This window comes from Tasmannia lanceolata, unplaced genomic scaffold (assembly GCF_043159265.1).
Source record: "Tasmannia lanceolata isolate RefF3 unplaced genomic scaffold, GAP_Taslan_0.1 ptg000007l, whole genome shotgun sequence".
Taxonomy (NCBI): domain Eukaryota; kingdom Viridiplantae; phylum Streptophyta; class Magnoliopsida; order Canellales; family Winteraceae; genus Tasmannia; species Tasmannia lanceolata.
Window position 1 is genome coordinate 5,917,296 of NW_027518684.1, and position 18,195 is coordinate 5,935,490.

At 38.3% G+C, this 18,195-nt stretch overlaps 1 protein-coding gene across 1 annotated transcript; it reads left to right on the forward strand.

The window, feature by feature from the left end:
- The first annotated feature begins 289 nt into the window (after positions 1-289).
- Positions 290-6,946, forward strand: LOC143881598 (uncharacterized). The gene is made up of 5 exons (XM_077384776.1): positions 290-863; positions 5,116-5,268; positions 5,367-5,508; positions 5,886-6,127; positions 6,469-6,946. Exons 1-5 carry the CDS (start codon positions 438-440, stop codon positions 6,673-6,675), a joined length of 1,170 nt encoding a protein of 389 aa, XP_077240891.1. The 5' UTR covers positions 290-437; the 3' UTR covers positions 6,676-6,946.
- Positions 6,947-18,195: the final 11,249 nt, after the last annotated feature.

Genomic DNA, 18,195 nt, shown 5'->3' on the forward strand with positions numbered 1-18,195 from the left:
ATTAATGAGTTATCTAAAACATGCCTTATGTTCAGACCCTCTTCCTTACTATTACTGCCCTAGTCTAATTTTTTCTTCCCCTGTATGTGAGATTTGCTAGCGTCCATCGTAGAAGGCATTTCTCTGGGCGTCTGCTGCATGAGAGAGCAGCCACCTCAGATGAATAACTAAATAAGACAAAATCTGAGCATACGTGGCTTCTCTCTCATGGAACAGTTGGTCCGCAAAATGCCTTCTGCGATGGACGCTAGCAAATCCCTGTATAATTACAAATCCCGCTACAAGTCTGTTACTGCACCACAAATCCGAAAAACAAGAAGCAAAATCATAGAATATATCAAAAGTTACTTTCTCGTTTCCCATTCCAAAAAAAAAAAACCTACCGGAATCCGGTCGGAACTTAGCCGGGAAATTTCAGCAGATTCCGATTCCTATAAATGTGGACCAGATCCGCTTCTTTCATCGTTGATAAGCGGCAAGAACAACAACAACAAAATGACCAAAGAAAACTGATTTTTCCTTCGGAAATGGCAGAAACCCTCCAAAACCCTAACCCTAACCCTAACTTCTCTGCCTATTACCTGAACCGAGCCGAACACCATGGCGTAGTCGCCAGCGACTGGCTCGCTCAAGCTCAGGCCGCCGTTGGCCGGGATCCGGCCGAAGATCTTCCCGGAAGGAGGGCGAATTCCGGTGGAAAGGCGTTCAGTGTCATCGACGAGTTCAATTACTGGAGAAAAAAGCCGGATCTAGCTGAAGCTGTTGCTGCGATCATGGCTTTGGCATCTGTAATCCAATCTAGCGAGGCCACCACGATGATGGAGCTCGAAATCGAGCTTAAGAAAGCTTCAGATGTGCTTAAGGTTGATTTTCAAATGCTTGTGGACGATTTTTCCCTTTTCGTATGTTTTGTTAGTTTCTCTGTTGGGATAATTCGATTGTTTCGTGGATAATCTTGTTGTTTGGATGTGATTTCTCCCTTAGGCCTTGTTTGGATTGCAAGAAAAATACTTCTTGAGGAAAATTTTCTTCCTAAGAAATTTTTTTATTTCCACAATTTAGAGGAAAACTATAAATTCTAGGGCTAACATTATAAATTAAAGGTTCCTGTAAATAAAACTTGAACTGCAATGGTGAAAATCACTTTTTTTTCATGTGTAATCAAACAAATGAAAAGGCATGAAATTTTGGAAAAAAATTCTTTTGCAAAATTCTTGCAGTCCAAACAGGACCTAAAGAAATATTAATTTCAATGCAATAGATACCGTGTTATATTGTAATGCTCTGTTCTGCATTTTTTTTTCTTGGTAGAAATGCTGTGTTCCCCTTGGATTTTGGCTTCCTCTTGGGCCGTTGATTGTAGAAGGTTTTATTGCTTTTTAGCATTTGTGTCTTCCTTTTTCAGTATGAAATCGAATGCCGTTCTCCACTTCAATTTTAGTTTTCCTCTATAGTTATTGTGGAGAATGTGGTCTCCTCTGGGATGCCAAGGGCATTTGAAGTTATTCTGGAAGATGACTTGATTTGTAGGAAAGTATTATTCATGCAGAATCATCTCTTTTTGGGTGTGATTTCAAAGTGGACTGGAATTATGAAGAGCACATGTCAAGATTGTTGGCATGCTATTTGTGTTGATTTTTTACTTCAAGTCAATCATTGTTGAAAATTCAATTTCTTGGTTTTTAGTTTATTGTGTGGGCATTTAGGCTGTAGATAATGATCTTGTCCATACGTGATTTCTTAGAGATTGGGGAGCAAGAACTGAGAGCTTGTGCAATACTTCTTTGTGCTTAGCGGTCGTTTGGAAGAAATTGTCTCACAAGTCAATAGAGTCAAGGGCCGATGTGTTTCTATGCTAAAAAAGTAAAGAAAACTGTTGGGAAAGTTGCCTTGTTTCCCACCACTCGACTTTCCTAATATAATTAGAATCTTGGTTTGAGGTGGGAAAGCAGAGAAAGAGAGAGAAAGAGAGGGAGAGAGAAGAGGTTCAATGGAACACGTGACTGTGTTCAATGGGCTTATGGATCAACTCCGCAAGGTTGAAGAAAAGATAAAGGAAGAAGACAAGACCCTTTTGCTTCTTACTTTGCTTCATGATTCGAACGATAATCCGAAGACTACACTATTATTCAATTAGGATACCGTGAAGATGGAAGAAGTCATGACGACGCGCTCCTATCAACTGAGACTAGGAGGAGGCCTAAACAAGAAGTTGGTCAAGAGCATGGGTTGATTGTTCGTGGGGAGAATCAAAGAGGAAGGTCGTCTAACAAGGGATCATGAAAAGGTAGATCAAGATTTAGAGTTAGCAGAAAGAGTGGCAATGTTATCGTTACAAGGACTATGGCCACTTTAAGTGGGATTGTTGGGATTGTCCAAAGCGAGCTGGCAAGTAAGATGATGGTGTTACAAACACTGTTTTAAATTTCGATTTCGGTAAAATTTCAGTCCCGGCTGAAACCGAAATTTTGGATGAAATCTCGAAATTTCGATATTTTGAGCCGAAATCATTGAAATTTTGTAAAGAAATAAAAAGGGCATTTTTTCGAAATTGCAACCGAGATTTTCGAATTTTCAGGTAGATTTTTGGAATTTCAGTTTCTGTACATTTCGGTTTCGGACTTGACCGAAATCCGAAATTTAAAACCATGGCTACAAATACAAAGGTGGTCATAACGGATTAGTTGAGTGAAGAGGCTGGAGAAGTTTCACAGTCTCCATAGGTAATCACACTTCTCCTCATGATGAGTGGATTATAGATTCAGGGTGTTATGTTCATGTATGTTCCAGGAAGGAATATTTTGATATGTTCTAGGACATAAGGGAGGACGTAATGTCTTTGGGTGACCGGTCTTCTTGTGACGTCACGGGAATTGGAACGGTAAAGATCAATATGTTCGATGAAGTGGTTCATACTTTGGGTGGTATGACATATGTCGCAAAGATGCGAAAGAATCTAGTATCATTTGGCCGGTTGGACTCTAGGGGGTTGTAGGTAGGTGGAGTCATGAAAATCACACGCGGCTGTATGGTTCTGATAAAGGAGAGAAGCATGGCGGATTATATCGTCGTGGTCGGGGACATGATGACCAGTGTTCCTAAGATCTTGATGGCTAGTTGGAAACATAATGGTGGCATGCACAGGTATAGAGCCTCTTTTGCAGTTGGTGCAGAGACAAGTTTCTAGGTTGTAGATGATGGTGAGTTGACAATTCATGTGATGAGGACAGATCGAGACCCCTCTCCAGTGTTGACAGGGTTGACTGTGCGAGTCAACGTGTTGGCAGCTACACATGTGCATTGGTCGTGTTGATCGGATCGAGAGGATTCAGAACCAGGATGATTTGATGGTGTGAAGCTGGTACTTTGGAAGTCCAATGAGGGTTTGCGGCGACAACGGATTGGTGGTAGCATCAATGGAAAATCTTCGGGTGGCTGGGAAACAAGCCAAGGTGGAGAGCTCAACTTTCCTAATATAATTAAGACTTTGGTTTGTGGTGGGAAGGCAAAAAAGCGAGAAGGGTTGTTTTTATTTTTTGCTAAAACCTAAGGTATAAAAGTAGAGAGAACATCATTTCTCTGGTGAGTGGAAAACAAGGGGAGAGATCAGAGGCAGAGCTAGCCTTTATCGATCGAAAGAGATAATCGTGATATGTTAATGCTGAATTGGGAATGCATGTTGCTGTTTTTTATTGAATTAGAATGCATTTTATGCTCCTAAATTCCCAGAAAGTATCCTGTGAACCCTATGTTTGCACCAATAGTTAGAGAAACAAGAAAAATAAAATAACATAAAATAAGCACTTACTAAGCTAACATGTGAAATTTCAAGCTTGTCTAATACATTTTGGTTGAAATTTCGACATGTTGACCAAAGTTATGTAATTACTAAAGTTTTAGCACTTCAGTTCAGATGACATTTAGAACCATGAAGATAGGAGAGATCTTCACTATTTTCTTTATAAGGTATGAATTTGAATTAACATGTGTATGCCACACATTTACCTAAAGATTATCATATGATAAGCTATTAAACGACAAGCTTACTAGTTTTTTGCAACAAGAAATCAATCGAAAAAGAAGGCAACAAGGTAAATGACTCATTGCATATAGAAGAATGGTGGGATCACTCTAGTACGCAACATTTGCCAAACTAGATATCACATATGCAGTTAACTCAGCATGTCATTTTCTCCATGATCCAAGAGAGGAACATCTTTAGGCAGATAAACACATCCTAAGATCCTTGAGAGGTAATCTTCATTATGGACTTTTGTTGGGCTCATAATGTCGAAGAGATAACTGTAGAAGGTTATTTAGATGCTGACTTTGCTGGAGACCCCAATATTAGAAGATTAGTGTGACTAGTTATTGTGTTATGGTTAATAACAACCTGTATGGTGTCTTGGGGTAGCAAGAAACAGAGAACCGTCGTTAGGTCTAGCGCCGAAGTGGAGTACAGAGCTATGGCTTCCACTTCAGCTAAATTTACTTGGTTCAGACATATACTTCAAGAGCTTCATTCTATATCACACTTTCATATTCCTTACTTCAACAATCAAAGTGCCATCAAATTCTCAAAAAATCTCTTGTTTCATGCTGGAATGAAACACATATAGACTATCATTTTTGCGACGGAGTAGTTTGAAAATTTTCCTTTTTTTTTGTTTCCGGTAGCTATCAAGTTGGTGATATATTTACAAAAGGATTTCTGACAGGCCACCACAACAATTTGGTGAACAAGCTAGCTACATGCTAAGGAAATGTCAGCTTGTGAAGGAGAGTTAGAATTTGTTTTACCTTGTATTGCCCTTCATTAAGGGTGATATTGTAATTTAGTTCTCAGTAGAAGTCACATTGTACTCATTTTAACACAATTTGAAAGAATCAATATAACTCCCTTCTCACATGGGAATTCCTCCCTCTCTCTTTTTATTTGCATATTATTGGAGATTAGATTATTTACTTGCTTTTGTCCATCTATTCTTCAATGGACTAAATATAATGATTCTAAGTCAGATGGCTATGTTTTAGAGTCAAATTCTGTGTCTTCAAGATGCAAATATGTCGACATGTATATTTCGGTTAATTGGTTGACCCGTTTCTGCATTTCAGTCATGGGACACGACCTCTATCTCGTTGTCAGCTGGCTGTGACTTGTTCATACGGTATGTAACCAGAACTTCAGCATTAGAGTATGAAGATTTCAATGCTGCAAAGTCGCGTTTAATTGAACGTGGAGAGAAGTTTGGGGAAATATCTCTCAAGGTATAAGCTAATTTTGGTTTGCTTTCGGACGTGTTATTTCTCATCTTTGCAAATATGCACTTCAGAAGTTTGTATGCCAACAGTACCTCTATTTTCAGGCACGTAGGACCATTGCCATGCTTAGTCAGGATTTTATATTTGACGGATGTACCATTTTGGCCCATGGTTACTCAAGAGTTGTATTGGAAGTACTGAAGATGGCAGCAGCAGGCGGGAAACTCTTCCGAGTCTTCTGCACAGGTTCACATTTCATTTCTTGTCATTCTCACTTGTTGTGCAATGTCGAAGCTTTGATTTTGAGAATTTGGACATGTAGCATGGGCTCTGGCGTTGCTATTAGGAAAGATAGAAGCCTAATTTATCTTTAATTTTGTTTCTTTGCATTACTTATGTTCTATTTATACCTAGTAACATTATATTTTTGTTAGTCTAGATACATTTTCCATAATTTATGCTTTTTAAGAACTAATACTAATAATGCAGCTTTCAATCATTATCATATATTTGTGTGGATTTTCCACGTCTGATTTTTCTGAGGTTAGAGTCACCTCAATAAATTTATGTGCATCTAAATTACAAAGTGGCTCACTTTCATTTATGTGTTGTGGAACCTGCAGAAGGAAGGCCCGACAGGACAGGGTTACGGTTATCCAAGGAACTCACATCACTCGGTGTTCCTGTAAAGCTTCTAATAGACTCTGCAGTGGCATATACCATGGATGAGATTGACATGGTATTTGTTGGGGCGGATGGGGTAGTCGAAAGCGGAGGTATTATCAACATGATGGGAACATATCAAATTGCATTGGTTGCCCACAGTATGAACAAACCTGTTTATGTTGCGGCCGAAAGTTACAAGGTGTGGTTAATGAAATTGCTATTACATGTGCAACAAAAATCTCTGCTTTGTTTTCACCTAGTTGATAGGGGGTGCAAATTGGGTGGGATCTGGTTGAGCTCTTGCTAAAAAATGAATTGCAATCAACCCAAACCCGACCTGATTTTACAGTAAAAAGCTGAACTCAACCGAAATTCCCAAAAATCTACCCAAGTTGCACCCCTACTCGTTGAAGCTTTTAATTTGGATTTCAGTGGCGCTGTGTTGATTCATGAATTTTGTTTTACCCAATCTGAATAAACTGGCTTTTAACTGATTTGGGTTCCCTATACTGATAACTTATGTCGGCATAATGTTTACAGTTTGCACGGCAGTATCCATTGGATCAGAAAGACCTAGGCCCTGCCCTACGGCCGATCGAGTTTGGGGTCCCAATTCCTTATGGGGTGGAAGTTGAAAAATCTGCAAGGGACTACACACCTCCTCAATATCTCACACTTCTATTTACTGATCTCGGTGTTCTCACACCATCAGTAGTAAGTGACGAGCTCATTCAACTATATCTATAGCACAAAGACAGTCAGCTTATGATACAGTAGGCCCTCTAATAGTATTCTCCGTGGGAAGATGTTCTGTAAGTTACTTGAGAGTGTTAGTCATTTGTTTTCTTAATTTTACTTCTTATAGCTCTGCGGGAATGTCTTTTTTGTAATGAATCTTCAAGTCCTAAGGACATTAAGGCCCTGTCTAGATTGCCGGAGCTCGTGGAAATTATTTCCAAAGGATTTTTTGTCTATCAATTTCTAAAGGAATAATAAGTGCATGGCTTATTTGTAGTGATATCACTGTAAATTGAAGGTCCTTGTGAATAAAACTTTTAACTTTTGTAGTTCAAGTTACTTTTTCTCTCCTGTGTAATCAAGTAATGGGAAAACGTATTTCAGGTCTAATCCAATAATGAAAAACCAGTAAATTTTGGAAACCTTTTTCGTTTACAAAAAATTACTGCAATCTAAACAGGGACTAAAGAGATGAAAACCGTTTCCCCACAAGCCCCCAGTTAGTCAAAAACCCTATTAGCATTTCTTATATTGTTTCTTTCGGTCCAAATCTCCAAGACAATGCTCATATGCAACCTTAACCTAAACAAATTGCACCTCTATTGTCAAGATGACGAGATGAGATTTGACGGTAGAGATTGGGCATCTTTGGATGACACCAAAATTGGTCCTTATGTTTAAATAACATTAATTTAATTTAATCTTATTTGATAATTGGACATTGAGACCTATTTGAAATACATTAATTAACTATATAATTTTTAAAGTTATTATAACAATTATTTATTAAATAATCAAATTTAGATGTGCATATGAGGTTCAATGGAAATAATTTTTAGTGGTATCGATAGAGACACTGGGCCGTTTGGATACACGGATTTTAGAATCTGGGGTGGGCCGTTTGGATACACGGATTTTAGAATCTGGGGTTTCTTCAAAATTGTAGCTTAGAGACAAGAAAAGAAGCGGACCAGCTGTCGTTTTTTACTCTTTTTTTACTTCTCACCCTTCTTTCAGATAGCAAGAGAGTAATAGATCCTCCCATATTTCCAAGTTTTAGAAATCTTAGGATGCAGGAGAGAATTTTAAAACCTGAATTTCTCACTTAAAATCCAAGAAACGCTGTCACAACAGCATACAGCTGCTTGATCATGAACCCTCTTCTACACTGTTTTCAAACTAAAAACCTGGATTCTAAAATACGGGTATCCAAATGGCTAGATACCCAGATTTTAGAAACAAGGGTTTTAGTTTGAAAACAGTGTAAAAGAGGGTCACGATCAAGCTGCTGGTATGCAGTCCAGGCAGCGTTTCTTGGATTTTAAGTAAGAAAACCAAGTTTTAGAAATCGTAGATCTCTCCCACATCCTGCAATTTCTAAAACCTGGAAACATGGGACGATCGCCAGCTATCTTGCTGTCGGAAAGAAGGCTAGAAATCAGAAAACGATGGCTGCTCTCTTTCTTCTCTTGTCTCCCAACTACAATTTTAAGGAAATCCAGGATTCTAAAATCCATGTATCCAACCTGCCCCTAAGGGTTTTCCAATCATTTTAACTATGTTATTTTATTTATGTCTACCAGTTTTACTTATATGACAGACTTGACATGTGTGGATGCCTAATAATGTTAAGGGTGGCAGTGCTAGCCCCCGAATTCACTCTAACTAATGAGGCCTTATTATATGATATCTTAGGGGCCGTTTGGATATGCGGATTTAGAATCTTGGATTTCCTGAAAATCATAGTTGGGAAACGAGAGGACAAGGAGATCGAATACTTCACTTCTCTTTAGAGTCTTGGTTTTTAAGTAAGAAATCCAGGTTTTAGAAATCTCTCCCACATCCTGAGATTTCTAAAACCTAGAAACAAGGGATGATCTCCTGCTCTCTTGCTGACAAAATGAAGGGTGAGAAAACAGAAAATGATGGCTGGTCTCCTTCATCTCTCATCTCCCAACTACGATTTGGAGGAAATTCAAGATTCTAAAATCCGCATATCCAAACAGCTTGACAACCTGGATCGGCAAAAGCCATTTCTTCAGTTTCCTCTATTTGGCCGTTTAGTTGGGGGCAATGAGAAGCCGTGCCGAAGACAGCCCTTAGTTGCATAGAAAGCAAAAAATGGTTTTCAGTGGCTGCATAGGCTATTTCTCTTTTTTATTTTATTTTTTAATATCAGCTTTTTAACAAAGTATCACTCTCACCCGAGTCACTCATGAAAACGTGTTTGAATGAAAGTACCCCAAGCAAGGTAACAAATAGTATTTTCTATACTTCCTACACAATTTTTTTTTTTTTTTTAAGTATATTTAAATTATATAAGGCCACGCTTGGATACCAACAAGATTTAGATTTGGATTTAGTTAATATTTGAACCGGATCAGATCCTTAGATTTCCAGATCAGCTACAACAGTGCAAAAAATTCCGATTTTCAAATCTGTTCTGCGAGACATTATTTGGAAATCAATATTTGTGGCAACTTCCATCGCTGCTCCTCGACGTTGCTCCGGGAGCAGCGAGACATCCCTCCCTCCCTCTCTCTCTTAAAACATAATCACGAAGATGATTGATGTGTTTTGTATCCAAAACTCAAATCCAAATCAAAATACAAATGCATGAGGTATCCGGGCCTTAAGTAGTTTGTATATTTGTTAAGGCTAACAAAAAGCTTCTAATTTTCTAAAATACCGCTCTTAGATCCCATTTCACCCCTTACAATCATTTCTTTTCTAAATCTCTTATGCCAAAAATCACTCTTTCATAATTATTTGATTCAATCATTCATCATTCCAGAAAGAGGACTGCTACCAAAACAGAAACCCGTTTTCTGAAAGAAAAGGGGACCACCAAAGGCAGAAAATTTGTGTGAAAATGACCAAATCAGCTGTCATTTTCCAAAACGAGTTTCGTTGTGGAACTCATCTGATAATGATAAATTCGCACCCCCTGTAGGATGATTCACACCCCTTTCAATATAAATAGAGCAAGGAAACCTAATAAGAGTAATAATAGAGAGTGTAAGTACTACACGTAACTCGTCTGAGTAAACTCGCGAGTCGAAAATAAGGAGTTGGGATCGGAATCCAAGTTATGGAGCCTGTTTCTTGGAAAGAAGCTTAGCTCTGAGCTCGGCGGGATCGATCTCTTCAAAGTGATTCATCGGCATAAAGTTTCCCGTCTCCGGATTCAGCATCCAATCGCTCTGTTTCGATTCCGCCGGATATTCCGTCTTCATTCCTACCGAAGAAGAATCTGAAACCTTCTTCATCCCTGTCTCTGCTGATAATCCCGACGGAATCCGTACATTCTCGGATGACACGGCACAGATGGATCTCCGGCTGGTTATAAAAAAATAAGAGAAAATCAGATCTAACGGTTAGGATATAAAGTTAACTTTCTTAGATCTAAATAAACGGCTAATACCAACCTAAGAGCAATGCAGATGTTGTTCAAAACCCTGGCCAGAGAGAGAGAGAGAGAGAGAGAGAGAGAGAGATTTGAAGTTTGTGTGCGTGAAGAAAGCAAGTGCGAGAGGGATTTTATAGGCGCATTTTATTCCATTGTGGGGACTAAATCGTAAGTGGGTCTCTTTTTAAAATCTAACGAGAGTGCGCAAGAGACATTTTTTTTTTTGGAAATTTAGAGGAATGCTAAACTTAAGGGTACCCTTCCAAAAATCACCCGCATGGGCACACCATTGGATTCACGTCATCAAATTTATTATTCCTTTACTTTTGTATTTTTCATTATTATTTTATTAGGAAAATGATTTCAACACAACCATGTTTTGATACTAGATGCTCATGTTTCTTGTCTTTTAGTATTTAAAGAGCTGTAAAAGGATTCTTTTGGTTCCCAAAAAGCACTTAATAAGTGACACTTAAATGCTAAAAGACAAGATACATGAGCGCCTGTATCAAAACATAGTTGTGCTGAAATCATTTCCCTTATTTTATGTGCTCTTTATAATATGTATTTTTTTTATTTTTTATTTTCTTGTATTTTTTGAGAGTATAGACTACAGTCCGTCCTCCAACCATTGTTTTAAATTTCGGTTTTGGTATGTATTTCGGCCTTCGCTGGAACCGAAATTTCGGCCGAAATCCGGTTCACAATAATAAACAAGATTTTATTCAGTAAAAAAATTTCTGCCGAAACGGCAAAACTTCAGAAAAATACAATATTATATAAAAAAAAAATTGAATTCTCAAAATTTCGGCTGAAACGACCGGTTCAAGACAAAGTCCCTAACTATACAATGCCTAAATTAAGAACAAGGGCCTTACCTTGACTTCGAGTCAACCAGTTTGCCCTTGCTTATAAAAAAAATGGGTTTTGCTAAGGGCACTCGTTAAGGAGCATTTAAAGCACCTATTTTCATGCACCCCCACGCATATATCCTCAAACACATTTATTACTGGAGCAACGATTGTAGTCGAGATTTTATTTCCATAATTACAATTTCAACAAAAGAGGCTTGGGTTTGGTTTTTACAAAAATACCCCCACCACGACAAAATAACAAGAATACCCTTATCTCATAAAAGATAACGAAAATATCCCAACTTAAATCTCATGAAAAATGACAAAAATACTTATATCTCATAGAAAGTGTTAAATACACCTATCTCTTCGGAAAAAAAAGAAAAAAAAAAAACTCATATATCATGGAAAATAAAAGGACCCTATCTCATAGAAAATGATCAAAGTACCACTCACTCATAAAAAATGACCAATACACTTATATCTCATAGAAAATAATAAAAAAGACCTATATAATGCAAGACAATTTACATGGTGGACAGCTCTGCACTTACGTGCAACCCGAAAAAAATACTGGTGGCCGCATTTTTTTGGTGATCCAACCATTCATTTTGTTGGGCCCTGATTTTATTCTCTAATTCATATCTAATTTTATTCTCTAATAAAATCTTCTCTATAGAATGATCTTAACCCTTTGATTTGAGAAGGTTTAAAATGGACACCGCAATATAAAAAAACTACATAGACCGGGGTTAGGATTGCAAAATATTTTCTGGGCACACCCCCAACAAATGAAAAAAATACGTGTGCCGACATTGTTTGGGTGGGTGATCCAACCATTCATTTGTTGGGCCCTAATGTAGATAGTGTGGGCCCGTAAAATCTTCTCCATAGAATGATCTTAACCCTTTGATTTGAAGAAGTTTAAAATGGACACCACAATAAAAAAAAATGCATAGATTGGAAGGTTAGGATCATCGATCCTATGAACAAAATACACTATCTCATAAAAATGACAAAATACACTATCTCATGAAAATGACAAAAATAAACTTATCTCATATAAAATAATAAAATATTTCAATCTCATGGAAAATGGGTTAAGGTACTTTGGCTATTATCTTTTATGACATAGGTGTATTCCTGTTATTTTCTCGTAATAGAAATAAAATTGTGGGAAACGGTTCTCTAATAATAAATGTGTGTTTGGATTTCCTTTCCAAAGTTTTCCTTCAATCCAAATTGGGCCTAATAGAAAATCTTTTTTCCTTTTAAGGGGGATTTATCCCTCTTAAATATTTTATCGGGATAGTAACCCACATGTTTCATAAGTACAACTTGTTTAACGACCTCATGCCATTTATTAAAATAATCCTAACCGTCCAATTTGGTAAGATATTCATCATAATGTTTTTTTCTTCTCTATGAGCCGTCCATTTTATGCCCTATGTCATTAATAATGGTTATGATTCTCTCAATGGAGAAAATCTTTGTCCCATCGAATCAATGGACCTGATTATTATCTTTGAATGAAAAAAAAATTCCTTCCCCACCAAGATGAAAACAGAATACCACCTCTTGGCATGGGAAACAGATTCTGGCATTTTCCCTCCCGGAATCAATTTAGACCTCTTGGTTTCATTCTCTTTTTTTTTTTTTTTGAATCAAATGCTGGAATCAGCAGAATTGGAAAAAGATTCCGGCAATCCCAACACAACCACCGGTGAAACTTTTAAGTACTACAAAAAGGATACTGAGGGGTGCAACTCGGGGTCCATTTTGGGAATTCGAGTTCAGCTTTTACCTTAAAGTTGGGCTGCGTTCGGGTTGATTCCTATTCGTTTTTAGCAAAAGCTCAACCCAACTCGACCCAAGTTGCGCGCCCCTAGTACTGATACTGACACTACCAAGTTTTTTTTATAATTGCACGAACCCAGCCTATCTTTTCTGTTTTAATTTGTTTTTATGAACTTTTTAGCAACTGTAATAAACCTTTTAATTGCTGTTTAAATAATAAACAACAAGATGTTTTTATTTTTTTTTGAATTGCATTAACCACAGGATGGGTTATTGCAATTATTAAAACATGGTAGTGCGAATATCAGTAGCCTAATAAAACAAGTTACGCCGAGCAGAAACCCTTTTTTATTTTTCCCATGTCCCTTTCTCATATGGGAGAAATCCACCCGCGACGAAGAAAGAGAAGAGTAAAAAAGTATATATTCTACTATGAATGAAATTCTACCATAAGAATGGAAGTATACATTCTAGGTAACTAGCTTAATGTGGATCATATAGTTTTTTCTTTGTTTCAGGTAAGTTAAGTTCATTTAGTTCTAATACTACTTAAAAGTTAAAACATGATGGCTGTTCTTTCTGTCGATTTCTCAATCGAACACAATTCATACTCCAAAATGTTACCTAATTGCAGTTAATCTCTTATCTAAAGTAGTTCATTTTATATACGATTTTTAGGTCAATCTTCTTTCACTTTTGGCAACTTGATCATATGATATTCAAGGATTCGAACCAATCAACCCTTTTGTTCATCATCTCTTTCTATTTGTACAGATCCATCACATGCTGTCACTTTATAGCATTCCAGAAGACAGGCACCCAATACCCATATTGTATAGCATCTACTTTACCGAAATTAGGTATGCTTAGACCAGATCTTGCCTGAGGCATAATGTCAAATGAGGAAAAGGCAAGGATTCAATAAGAAAAGTTACATAAAAACAGAGAATATGTAAGGGGAATGAGGCATTGGCAGTGACAATGCAATGCTGAGAAGAAAAGATTATTTTTGTTTGGACCCGGGTAGAACTAACCCTTAAAAGCTAGCTATTTAGGGACGGTTCCTAATATCCACTTCTCTTTTGCTTTTCCGATGTGGGATCTTTGCTTTCGTGTGGAAAACCCAACAATCTCTCCTTCCACAGAAGCAACATGGGAACCACAAGCTTCCCCAAGGTTTTTCTCCATTCTCAAGGTTACACCGGGGTTACCACGCCCATGGCTTTTAGACCACTTTCTTGGATCCGGGTAGACCTCAACCTTAAAAACAAGCTGTTCAGGGGAGGGTGCTCAAGCCCTTATAAGACCATCCACATCTCTTTCACTTTTTTTGACATGGTATCTTTGCTTTTGCATGGGGATCTTTGCTTTATCCCTGCAATTTTCATGGCTACCAAACATCCACCAAATAACTTGTGCAAAAGTGGCACAATTCAATCTTTTGAGAAGGTTGTCAATAGAACTTGAAAGATCTTTCTTCTTGGAGCTTTCTTAACATGACATGTGGCATTTTAGCACATTGAAATGGATATATGTTGAATGGGTTTATACAAACTTGCCCTATTTAATCAACAACTAGCATACCGGTCCCATGATATGCATGGGTGTAAAATGATGGCACCCCACCATCAAAACATGAGGTGAAATGGTGGGGGCTGTGCTAATGCATAGCTTTGGATAGAGACGGTGGACCCCACATAATCAATAACATTATGGGTAAAATGGTGGGCTCCACCCTCTGCATAGGTTTGGGTAGAGATGGTCGCCCCACCTACAAAAACTTGAGGTGCAAAATGGCAGGCCTTATCCTATAAAATACATGAAGTGCAAAACGTTGGTCTCATCCCATCAATAACATGAGATGTATGCATGGACTTGGGTGGAGATGGTGGGACCACCACATCAAAACTTGAGTGTAGAATTGTAGGGCCCACTCCATCAAAGCATGCAGTGTAAAATAGTGGGCTCATCGTAGCAAAGCGTAAAATGGTGGCCTAGACCCATGATATGCTTGGGTCTAAAGTGTTAGGCCCCACGCTATCAAACAAAACATGAGGTATAAAGAAAAGTTTTCCAATAAATTTTTTTTTTTTTGAAAGAAAGTGAATGATAATGGAAAGAAATATGCTTAGTATATATTAGAGATGATATATAGATAGATAGATGGCCCTAGTCCGAGCACACGAAATCTAATTTGGAAAGCTTGCCCTATTAAAGTCAGGTGCATCCTTTTGAAATTTATCATGAGGTGTCATCCTAGTTAGTTTTTTTCTCTATAGTAGTGGAAATTTATCATTAGGTCTCTCTCTCTCTCGTTTGCCGCCACGGTCTCTCACCCCAGAGAACCAAAACGGAGGGACGTTTTATGCCTAGGTTTTCCAAAAAGCCTAAAGACACAATTTCTACTTTTTGCCCCCACCGCACACGGTGGGTAATAAGGCAACTTTCCCAACAATCTCCATCTTGGCTTGTTTCCCAGTCACCCAAAGATTTTACATTGATGTCACCAACCGGTCCGTTGTTGCTGCAAACCACCATTGGCCTTCCGAAGTACCAAATTCACGCCATAAAATTATCCTCGTTCTAATCACTCCTCCTAGCTCAATCAACATAACCACCCATCAAGAGCATGTCTCTTTCGCATCTCATTCGAATGGCACCGTGACTTCTTGTAACTTTACTGTATCCTTATCATACAATAAAGTTGTCACCAAGTTGTCATACAAATCCGGAAGTGAAGTAAGAAGTTAAAGGGTATTGTCTTCTTCCTTCAACTTTTCATCAACTTTATAGAGCTGATCCACAAGGCCGTTGAATATAGTCATATGTTCCAGAAGATCTTCGCCTTCCTACATCTTCAGCTCGTACAATTGCCTCTTTAGATACAATCGGTTGACCAAGCTTTTTGACATGTGAATCTTTTCAACTTCTCCCATAACTTAGGTGTTAATTCTTCATCTAAACGTTAAACATAATTCTATCTAGTAGACATAGCCGAATCATGCTGACTGCTTTCGACTCAATGTCTTCCCACTCAGCATCCGTCATCTTCCCGTCTCGGCTTTCAATCCTATCACTTCAATGCCTTAGTCAGGCCTTGTTGAACAAGAATGTCCTTTACTCTCATCTGCAATATGGTGAAACTGCCCTTTCTGTTGAACTTGTTGATGTTGAACTGGGTAGGACTCGATTTTACCGTCATTTCAGACACACCAATGTGAAGCTCCAACTCTAACGAGAATTTCTCGAACAATCTTTCTACCCTCAAAGATCGCTCCATCGAACCACCACACCCACGATCGCTCCTAGCTGAGCTCTGATACCACTTGCTAAGAAATTCCGATCCAATCATGCACAAATAAATGGAAAAGATAAAAGTAAACACAAACCACAAGATGAGCCATGGGATTTTCTACGATTCAGCCAAGATGCAAACGTCCACGGGTGAGAACACGATCCTCTACTATAAGAAAATTAAGGATTACAATGGATTAACCTAAACCCACAAACCCGCATCCCTTTTCTTGCTTTTCTCACTCAAGACCATACACAAGAGAAACCTTATAAAAATCCCACAAGAGAATAACCGAGAAAAAATCCGAGAGAAAACCCAAGAATAGTCCACTTCTCTCTTCTCTATTGTTTGCCACCTGCCTCTCACACTAGGGAACCAAAACCGAGAGAGAGGCCTTTAATGTCTAGGTTTTCTAAAAAACCTAAAAACACACTTTATATTTTCCCCCTCCAACGAACATGGTTGGAAACAGGGCAACTTTCCCAATACTTTGCCTCTCTTGTTCCTCATTCTTCTCTTGTTACACTACGAGGCAACCTTTTCGCTAGGGGTGCAACTTAGCTCCAGCCAGGCTGAGCTTTTGCTTAAAAATGAATTGGAATCAACCTGAACCAGAACCAATTTTAAGGTAAATGCTCAACCCGAATTCCTGCAAAATTTACCCGACTTGCACCCTCACTTCTCGCGGCTTCTTTAAAAGAAACTTTGATTGAACATCCTCTAAAAAAACATGTTATAGACTAGTAAAAAAGAGGAATGATAGATGCAAGGGCGCCTTTGCATCTATCATTCTCATGAAAAGAATTCATGCGTATAAACATATCATAAGTAAATAAATAAAGTTATAGTTTTTGCCAAATAAGAAATTAAGGGGACTGATGTCAACTCGACCATGATTTGATAATAGGACGTATTCAACTTGTTTTATCTTTTTTAACCAGCTGTCAAAGGCTTTTTAGTAACATTGGACAGCTGGTTAGGAGTTCATACTCTTATAAAAACGTGGTCGTGTGGATATCAGTACCTAAAATAGAAATCAAAACACTATTTCTAACAAAGTTTTAGAAAATCATGTAACAAAATTTTCTTGGTGAAGGCCATGCCACGATATGAAGTTCTGTCGTGGGAAATGTCTGAAGAATCCCCATGGGCTTGCCCGATGCGCGCAGCTTACGGGTGATTGCGCGCATCAGGAGGGAATTAGTCCCACTTTACAAAGTGGCGTGGACACCTACGTCATTAAAAAAAGAAGTATGAAGAATGATTTAGTCAATATCCAAAGAGAGAGAGAGATGTACTTATCGCAATACACAGCGTGGTATGCATATGCATATGGATACAAGAATTACATGGAGCCTATGGTTTGACAAGGACCACCATAGTAAATATTTGGGCCCAAGGTTAGGTGTTTTAGGCAACTATTTCTGGTGGGTCCCACTGCTTATAGGCAGGGGTTTAACTCGGGCCGGGTTATGTAGGGTTGCGGCTAACCCTAACCCAACCTGAGATAGCATTCCATCAACCCTAACAAGACCAAACCTGAGAGGCTGAGATATAGCATTCCCTCAACCCTAACAAGAGTACAAGACCCAACCTGAGCCTTGGGTTGATCACGGTCAACCCTAACCCAACCCTTCACTAAATCTCTCAACAGTAACCCGACTCCTCTAACCAGTCTAACCTTATATTTAAAATAGGGTCAGATAGGATTTGGATTACGCAAATACAAAAGAAAAAACATAGATAACAATAACCTTTTCAAAATCACAATAAAATTAGATGGAAGTCAGGTTTGTTTGGGTCAGGTTTTTCAAGGTCTCAACCCTAACCGTACCCGAATTGAAATCTGGATGGCTTCTCCCAACCATAACCCACCTCAACCTGAGGAAATGCCAACCCAACCCGAGCCGAAATTGGGTTGAACCCGTTGGTTTGGGTTGAGCCTGACACAAGTTGCACCCCTACTTATGTGTCATGGACAACTAGCAATGTCACTAGACATTTATTCATGAAAGAGAGAAACTTAAAGGAAATTGAGCGAAACCAAGACAAAGACAATACTAATTGTCTAAATATAAATAAGAAAACAAAAATGGATTAGCCGTACCTATACAATTAATTTTCCACCCAATCTATCTAACCAAACAACAGAAGGAAAAAAAAATCTTCTCTTT

Coding starts and splice junctions, on each gene's coding strand:
- LOC143881598 (XM_077384776.1), top strand. CDS start 438: ATGTGGACCAGATCCGCTTCTTTCATCGTTGATAAGCGGCAAGAACAA. Junction 5,269..5,366: donor TTGGGGAAATATCTCTCAAG/GTATAAGCTAAT, acceptor CTCTATTTTCAG/GCACGTAGGACCATTGCCAT. Junction 6,128..6,468: donor TTGCGGCCGAAAGTTACAAG/GTGTGGTTAATG, acceptor TAATGTTTACAG/TTTGCACGGCAGTATCCATT.